This window comes from Stegastes partitus, unplaced genomic scaffold (genome assembly GCF_000690725.1).
Source record: "Stegastes partitus isolate 25-593 unplaced genomic scaffold, Stegastes_partitus-1.0.2 Scaffold4, whole genome shotgun sequence".
NCBI classification, from domain to species: domain Eukaryota; kingdom Metazoa; phylum Chordata; class Actinopteri; family Pomacentridae; genus Stegastes; species Stegastes partitus.
In genome coordinates, this window is record NW_007577735.1 from 209,570 (window position 1) to 218,960 (window position 9,391).

The 9,391-nt window shown below is 43.9% G+C and overlaps 2 protein-coding genes across 2 annotated transcripts in view; both read left to right on the forward strand.

Annotated features, from left to right (window-relative positions):
• The window catches only part of rap1aa (RAP1A, member of RAS oncogene family a), a 12,467-nt gene extending 8,961 nt beyond the window's left edge, over positions 1 to 3,506 (forward strand). Inside the window, exons 8-9 of the mRNA XM_008277809.1 lie at positions 375 to 493; positions 2,781 to 3,506. Of these exons, the coding sequence (XP_008276031.1) occupies positions 375 to 464 (90 nt within the window). The 3' untranslated portion in view covers positions 465 to 493; positions 2,781 to 3,506. The remainder of the gene's footprint in view (positions 1 to 374; positions 494 to 2,780) is intronic.
• Positions 3,507 to 5,227: 1,721 nt separating this feature from the next.
• Positions 5,228 to 9,391, forward strand: xkr7a (XK related 7a). The gene is made up of 3 exons (XM_008277822.1): positions 5,228 to 5,763; positions 7,964 to 8,163; positions 8,436 to 9,391. Exons 1-3 carry the CDS (start codon positions 5,228 to 5,230, stop codon positions 9,389 to 9,391), a joined length of 1,692 nt encoding a protein of 563 aa, XP_008276044.1.

Here is a 9,391-nt window from a genome sequence, read left to right on the forward strand (position 1 = left end):
ATATATTGTGCAACCCTAGTAGATTTTGACTTCTGTTTTTATCACGCAAACACTAAAATAACTGTTTACAAGAGGCATTTTGCAGTTCTCCAAAGATGCACTCGAAAGTTATCAAAATAAACATTTAATTTCTCAAGAATATTACATGAATGTTGTTGTCATCTTTCTGTCCAAAATTAAAACTGCACGATTATGTCATCTTAAGAGGCCTGATTGTTTTAGTTACTTACCACCGACTGAAGAAATTACGTAAAATATATCCATCTCGTGCATTTCTGCATAACTGTGTCAACATAAAATGTATACTGACATCATCATAATGCACTTACTGCTGAAACAAAAATGTAGAAACCATCAAATTTTCTCTGTTGTAGATTTTCTATGATCTGGTGCGACAGATCAACAGAAAAACGCCGATGGAAAAGAAGAAGACAAAAAAGAAGTCAAGTTGCACACTGCTCTAAAATGCCCTCCCACGGTAGCTCCAGGCCAGGTGAGTGGGTGTTAGAACAAAATTTATTCCAGACATTTGCAAGGCTCCAGCTGCTCACTGAACACTGGGTTGTCACTGAACATTTAGAGATCTATTGCAATAATTATTGAGGTGATTTCTATAGCAAACAAGCAAATACCGTGTTGTTGCAGTACCATGATGAATTAGTAAATGGTGATTGAAAACTGATTACTGATCTCCTAGAAAAACTGATGACTCTTTGTAGGTGTAAGAGTGGGTCTTCTGTGGGTAATGAATTAAATCCCCTCTCACGTTCCTTTTGCCTTGTGCCAATCTGTCACACCAGCCTGGTTTAATGTGTACTGATGAACGGAGGGTTTCTGTTTTTAGAGACATGTTAAACCATTATCTAGTGTCAGCCAAACCACTGGAAACCTAAATGTGTGAAAATCCTTTTTAGGGCTCCGTCTTTTCATTTGATCAAAGAGGATTTGTAATGTTGAGTGCAAGTTTGTCAAGTTTATTGAATGCTGTGGCTCCACCTGCTGCCAGAGAACTGTAACTGTATATGATTACATGAACCACTGTTGGTGCATGTTCTGACCCATTTTCTACTTCAAACACTGCACTCGAACTAACACTACCAGCCTCTGTTTCCCAAAGCGTGCCCCATTTTTGTCTCTGTTTTCACTGGTTTATGAGTGTAATCCTTGGTTTTGTAACGAAAACCTAAAGATTAGTTGGGATACAGTAAACATGTCATTCTGGATTTTTAAATGAAACTATGCTGCTTTGTAACATCATGATAATACATTCTTTCACATCCATAAAGGCTGACATAATTTTCCTGTGATGGATCTCGAGTTTTAAACCTCAGGGTAGATAAAAATCTAATTACAAATCTAAACATAAGTTTGTTTTGTTTAATGGCTATTTTGACCACCCTTCAAGTCGGTATGAAAGAGTAGTCGGGTGTTGACAGGTTTTACTTGGAGTAACCATTTCTTTTGTGTGGTTTAATACACTTTGAGTATCAATGATGAGGGAGCGAAATCCCCACAGTCCTTGTGAGGTTCTTCAAACCTTTGTTCTGTTAAAACAGAAATTCCCTTTTGTGTTACTATCCTCCCACTGCAGCTCAGCTGGGAAGCAGTCTGGGTAAATGGAAGGGGGATATTTGTTTTAAAAAGGCTGCAACTTTGGAAGATATTGAGTTGGTTTGTCAAGTAGCGTTTTAAGACTACAGGATATTCACATAAAAATACACCAACCTGTAAAATGTAGGTAATGACTGATTGTTTTATCCCATGCAGTGTGTCATAGTTGATGACAGCATATCTGGGACACCTCACACCATCACAAAAAAATCAACAACTAATTGTTCTCTCCTGTCGTGTGACAACTTGCAGAAAAGTCCTCAATGTTCAGAAGTAGGAGTCTAAAGTGCCCATCTACATGCAAAATCATGAAGTGAAAGAAAAGCACAGAAACCCCCTTCTGTCTAACTTTGTTTTATTTTCTGTTTTTGCGCTTGACCGCAAGATAGCCAGTGTCATTCACACTGTTAGTTTACTTTCTAGTTTGTCCCTGCCTCCTCTGACACAAACTATACTATTCAGGATATTCGACATTAATTGGGCCGACTATCCGGAGAACAAAAATTGCTATTCGGACCAGCCCTAATGCCGTCTTCATATCTAAATGGGATAGATTCCCCAAACAGGTGAACCCATGAAGCAATGTCTCAAGGCCCCTCACATATATAATATTTATTGGTAGAGCAGCCATGCAAATTGTTTTTTCCCAATACTCTTTAGCTCAATAAATGTTTCCAGTAGGACTGCAAACATAAAATGTAAACATTGACTTTTTATTTTACTTGTAACATTTTTATAGAGCTGCCAAAAAAACACTCACTAGGACGAGACATTTTGATGCCACGTTTGCCTTTTGTAAACCCGAAAACAAGTTCTACCAGGGGAACAGACAGATAAATGTGGACAACTGATCCTTTTTTCTGGAGGTAAAATGTGGCAAATTTGTGTCTCATCTGCAAGGAAAATGTTGCTGTTCTCTGTAGATTCCGTTTGGGCCGTATCACTTTACTATCCATGTAGAGCACTGCGACAGGAAGCAGAGAAGTTGCTGAGCTTCCAAGTGTGTATAGTTAAAATTTATTGATGAATATAAAGCCACTGGAGTGTTCATGTGGCCACTGGCTCCAGGATGATTTCTGCTTTAAGCTGAGGCTCCTGCTTCTCAATAAACAAATTGTGTCCTACATATTTTTAATTACGGACTGTGTTTTTTTTTTTCTTCCTTGCAGAAACTTGTAATGATTAACTGTTTCCCAGTGGATCGTGCCAGCATTCCTAGTCCTCTCCAGAGCATTTTGAAAAAGGCTGACAGAGAAACTTCACCACTCGCAAAATGGCAGGAGATGGCACATACTCAAGAAACTCTTTTCTGCTTTTTAATGACAAAGAAATACACCTCTTCTTTTGTATTGTCAGCCTGATGACAACTGTTTTTTCTTGTTTATTTTTCTCTTCTCCAAGGTGTCTTTCTTTTGGAAATATCAGTGTAAAAGAGGAGACCATGGATTTAAATCCATAAATGGGAACTAAAATGTTTTATCCTTGGCATATTGTGACAATACTTTTGCAAAAGAATCCATGTGAAATGTTGGTCTTCTCGTACATTTCTGCACTAACAGTGTCAATGAAGATGCATCATTGTCCATAAGTTACTCGCTCCTACTTACAAGGATGTGTATTGATGAGATAACATCTTTCCTAAGTGACTTTGTTTTATATTGAGAGCTGCAAGCCTTCCATATTTCCCATAATATATTCTACTTCCATTTTTGCATAATAAAGCTAAGGAAATTAGTATTTTATAGACTGATGGGGGAAAATGGTGCGTTCTGATTTGTGTCTTGAGGCTGAAAATATATTGTACTAAACCAACTCTAATATTGCTTCTTGTGTTACCCTGTCACAGATGATTTTCCAGCTTTTATGAATGATTAAATTTTAGTACATTTTCATTATTTTTGGTCTTGTTTTTTGTTCCTTGTTGAAACTGTTCTGAAATGTTTTTCTTTTTTAAAACTGGGAACCAATATTCTGAACATTTGTAATTTAATTTGCACACAGTGTGTGAGCTAAAGCTGCATTTTAAGAGCAACACTTTGCAATAGCTTTACCAATCCCACGTTTTCTCCACAGCAGTTGATGTAGGTAATGTATTGGTGAAGTTCTGGTATTGGTTTCTTGGACACAAATATAGTAGTGAAAGGATCAATACCTCCAAGAGAGCATTAGCAAGCTGAAAGTGTAACAAGAGTGTTTCCTGTTGGCAGAAATGACAGCCTCAGCCCAAGTCACCAGAGGAGTCTGCTCAGCTGATCCGCCGCAGACATTTGAGCCAAGAGGGGAGCAGAGAAAGAGGAACCCAGAGTCTGAGCAGCAGACAGACAGGGTGTGACGTGAAAGCAGCAAAAAGCAGAATAGAAACTGTTAGATGGTGAAGTTGAGCATGAGAAGTGCCTCGCTCAGCTGCTCCACCTCAAGGTGATGGTGAGCCATAAAAACCTCTTGATCATGTAAGCAGCAGAAATCATCTGAACAGACATGTCTGTAAGAGTGTTGCACCAGAGCACGTAGGTTCAAATGTCTATACATGTTTTTATTCTGTGCATTTGAATCATGTGATTGAAAGGTGGTACATTTACTTCACTTGCATTCAGTTCAGTGATTTAACAAAGGCCTCGCTTTTGTGCTACTCCAGACTGACTCTTTGACCCCATTGCTATACTTGATTTGCAGATTGCGAAACATGGCTCATAATTACTTGAGTTTGTATTTCCACCAAATCAATCTTCTAACTTCTCTGTTTGAGGGCAAAATATCCATTTTGTTAAACTCAAAACAGCAAAATATTTGAGAAACAATTTGGTTTTTCCTTCTTCCTTTCCTATTAATCATGCCAGGACTCAACCAACCTGATCCATAGGTTGGTAACTTTACTCAGCTGTATGTAAAGTAGTGGAAACAGACCCACACCAACCTGCTATAACAGTGAAATCAGTATTTTATTTTCTTTGTTTTTTCTTTATTTTTTAATGATGTAAAAATAAGTGTTTCAGGGAATTTAAAGTGATAAAAAAAAGTAATAGAAATGCTGCTTACATATTTAAATTGATGTATCTACTTATTCATTCATTGACAGGAGTCGTTTTCTGCAGAATTAATACTTTAGATTTTGCTAATATATGATGCAATATCATGTATATATGTAATGTAGTATATGATCATGTACTTTTGTATACTCTGCTTATAGATCATGTTTAAACTGTAGTGGTGGTAGTTTTATTTGCATGAAGGATCTGAGTAGTTCCCCCACCACTGGCTGCAAGCAGGAGGATTTCTGATTGTGAATTAGTGAATTCCTGTCTGGGGACATGAGCGACAACAACCACAAGCAGCAGCTGTAATCAAACAGTGCAGGTCCTCTTGATGGAGATGGATCTTCCGTCCAGAGCAGATCTGCAGCTTTTATGTCTTAAAATCTGCTTTTGCTGCTTTAATCATCGCTGATTGATGAGCGGCGGTGCCTCCCATCTCTCTCACCTCCCCTGGCCCTCCTCCCCGCCTCCTTTCCCCTCCCTCTCTCCCACACGCATGCATACAGACCGACAGGCTACGCGACCCCCCTCCCCCCCTTCCATCATTTTCCCATCTCTTACTCACTCTCTTCCCTACAACAAACATGGCCGCGAAATCTGATGGTGCACCCGTCTCTCTACGAAACGAAATCCCACCCGAGTGTCCCTCCAGGTCGGACCCGCGGCCTCCCCAGCGCCGTCCCGCCGAGCAGCGCTACTCCCTCCAGGACTGCTGCTGGACGCTGTGCGCCCTTTTGGTCTTCTTCTCGGACGGGGCCTCAGACCTGTGGCTGGCCGCGGACTACTACCTAAGGAAAGACTACTGGTGCTTTGCACTGACTCTGGTCTTTGTGATAGTCCCCTCCGTGGTCGTGCAAGTGCTGAGCTTCCGATGGTTCGCCTACGATTTCTCGGAAACCGTCGAGAGCGGCACGGCTGCGGCCGCCGTGGTGGCAGCGTCGGGAGCGGAGGAGAGCGACTTCAGCACCAAGGACAGCGGCGAGCGGGGCGCTGGCCGCTCTGCCGCGGCCGGGGTGCTGTCAGGGCCGGGCACCGGGGGAGGAGCCCGGGGCTGCTGCAGAGCCTTCATGTGGCTCTTCCAGGGCATCATTCACATCTTTCAGCTGGCGCAGGTCTGGAGGTAAGTGTGAATACTCATAGCGTGATCTAAGTGGTGGGGGGCACTACACATTCTGCCTCTGCCTTTGTGTGTGTGTGTGTGTGTGTGTGTGTGTGTGTGTGTGTGTGTGTGTGCGCACACACGCGTCCTCGAAAGCCCGGCATCACTCCCTGTAGTTATGAAACCTTATCATTCAGGGAGGACTGTGCCCAAAATGCCAGAATGTCTTTTTGTATTGTTTGACATCTCAGCCTGGCTTGGAAAAGGGAGAGTTAGACTCCACCTACTCCCCCCCAACCCCCTGACAGGCTTTTAGGTCAATCATCTCAGGGAAAATCATCAACTCATCCACACCAATCTCCTGACACAGAAAAATATAATGAAATCATTTTGTCTTCTGGGGTTTAGGCAAGAAGGAGCCCGATTGCTGAAGAAGATGAATAGTCATAAATGTCATGAGAGTTGCCTCCTATTTGCAGTGATGTGTGTACTGGCACGTCTATCACTGTTTAGTGTATTTTCAGTTCTTACCTTGAGGCTCTTCGTCTTATTTTTGAAAAACCCATATTCTCAAATCTCCTAACAGTTTTTTTTTTTTAAACTGCATGCCATGTTTGAACCCAAACATGTTTAATTACAGACACTCAAAACAAACGAGCGTACACTTTGGCATTACTCTCACATGGATGGCAGTGGGTCTGTAGGTCAGCTACTCAGTGATGGTGAGTCGGTGCTCAAGCTTAGAGTGCTCTGATAGGTTTTGACAGGTTTGAACTGCTGCCAGCCGGGAGGAGGCATTCAGCTGAACTGTGGTGGGAGGAGGGTTAGACAAAACGTTCATATTCAAAGATAAGTTGTCTTTTATGGACATATTGGGGCATTATGGAAAGACAAATTATGTGTAATGATGGAATCAGATGCAAATCAATTGTTTGATTTATCTGTAGGCCTACACAGCCTCTCTCGGTGCCTCTCTTTGTGGCCTCTCTCTTCCTGCCTCTTTAGACAGCCCCGTGGGTAATATATATTGATTCCTTATTTCCTCCCGGAGACTTATGTGTGTGTGAGAGAGAGTGTGTCCAGGAGCACATTAAAACATTGTGGCGGCACAGAATTACCGGTAATGCCATTAAAGCTGTTGTGTATGCCCCATTCATTGCCGCTGCTCTCTGACCAGCATGTCTGCACATTAAGAGGATTACCGCTGTGTGTTTTACCCTCAGCTGTTAACTCAGGAACGATCCGTCACTGATACACAGTTAGTCAGGTGAATCGGGATCAATGTGATATGGGGTTGTGTCACAGACGGTGTGAGATGAAACTGTATCTGTGCGTCCTCCTGTGTGCCTGAGTCTTTGACCCTCATTACTGCACATATGCTCTATTTTCACAGTGTGTTACATCCCAAGGCACAAATTGTGTAGCAGGAACCAGAACAAAAAAAAGAGTTACGCAAACTCCCTTGTGGTTCAGTGGGCTTGTTGACATAGGGCTCTTCTGACCTTTCTCCCCGAGGCAATTACTGAGACACTTATAGCTTCAGTTCTCCGTGGAAACCACCAGTGTTTTTCAAACAGTTAGATGCCCTGCAGCGATAAAGACAATCAGCTACACTCCGCGCATTTGCATAATACAAACAAATTTGTGCAGAAATATGTTTGCACAGCACACATATGTGAAACTGTGTGTCTGCAAAATGATGTGTGTTTTTTGATACAAGGTCATTGCAGAACACGTTCAGAGAGGGCTGGGAATACATGTCAGCAAAGCTCAGGAGTTCAACAAGGGATTTACAGTGAGCTCCTTTTTCCCCTCCAACCTTCAGTGTGAAGAGTGGATTGAGAGCTTTTATTTGGATTCCTTTTCTCTCGGCAGCCTTTCATATTTTGCCTTTTCCTCAGTCCTTTAACTTATTTTATTTGAAAAGAGACTGCAGACACGTTCTACATCCCCCCTCGGATCCCTGTACTAAAATTATAACCACAGAGCTGCTTAGTTCAGTTTCAGTCTAATCTAAATCCCAGAGGAGCAAGTAACCAGCTTTTTGGCAAGAACTACTGACAGCTCCCAGAGTTTGGAATAATGAGTTATGACTTCTGAGAGTCTGTGTTTGATGTCCAAAAGTTTTTGAAGCACAGCATTAAAAGCTCATCTGACTTTTTTCAACAGAACCTAAAGCACTGCTGAATGTTTCTGAAGTTTGTCTGCCTCTGATACACAGGTATGTCCACGCCTTGTATTTGGGCGTGCAGAGCCGCTGGCACGGAGACCCGGAGCGCCGTCACTACTACTGGCGCATGATGTTTGAGAGCGCTGATATCAGCATGCTGCGTCTGCTCGAGTCCTTCCTGAAGAGCGCCCCTCAGCTGGTGCTGCAGCTCAGCATCATGATCCAGGCCAGTCAGGTGCTGCCCCTTCAGGGTGAGTGCTCAAAATGACCAACCACCACAGCCACATCCACCTGTCAAAAATAAATTATCACATCAGTCAATCACAAATCTGCAGCCCACACTGTGCACACGCTGTGCACGATGAGTCACTTGAGCTCGTCTCAATCAGGCCCCCACAGAGCCGAGGAAATGTATTTTCTTTCCATGCTAAACGGTAAGACAGCTACCCCACAGCCATTCCCATCCCATCTAACTGCTCCTAGTAAATCCCTCTCTTCTCCCTCTCCTTCACTGTCTCCCCAGGGCTTTCAGCTTCTGCCTCACTGATATCCCTCGCCTGGATGATTTCCTCCTATCAGAAAGTCCTGAGGGACTCCCGAGACGATAAGCTACCCATGACCTACAAGGCAGTCATAGTTCAGATTCTGTGGCACTTGTTCACCATCGGAGCTCGCACGCTGGCCTTTGCCCTGTTCGCCTCCGTGTTCCAGCTTTACTTTGGCATCTTCATCGTGGCCCACTGGTGCATCATGACATTTTGGATAATTCAAGGCGAGACAGACTTCTGCATGTCCAAATGGGAGGAGATCATCTACAACATGATGGTGGGCATTGTGTATGTTTTCTGCTGGTTCAGCGTCAGAGAGGGGCGCACTCGCTGCAGGATGCTCATCTACAGCCTGACTGTGTTTGTTGAGAATGTGGCGCTCACCACTGCCTGGTACCTGTACCGTGGCTCTCGTACCTCAGACTTCTACGCCGTCATCATGGTGTGCTTGGTGGCCAGCAGCTACGCTCTGGGCACCTTCTTCATGTTTGTGTATTACTGTCTGCTGCACCCCGACGGCTCAGTCTCAGGGTGGGGTTATATAGTGGAGAAGGAGGTGCCAGTAGAGTCGCTGGCCTCCCCGGCTTCCAGCCTCCCCCCTGATCTGGTGAGCAGCCCCCCCAGAACCCTTCAGAGAACTAAAGGGTCAGACAGAGAGCAGGGGCCTGGGGTGGACGGAGATGTGTTTCAGGTACGACCACCTCGGGGAGCTCACGCCCCAGTGCCCCCGCTCACACCCAGGACAGAGGGGCCCGTCATCCGAATAGACCTGCCCAGGAAGAAGTACCCCGCCTGGGATGCTCATTTCATCGACCGCCGGCTGCGTAAAACCATCCTGGTGCTCGAGAGTGCTGCCCCAGTTACGCCAAGGATTCAGTACCGCTGCCTGGGCACACCCAAAGAAGTGATGGAGTACGAGACCACCGTGTAA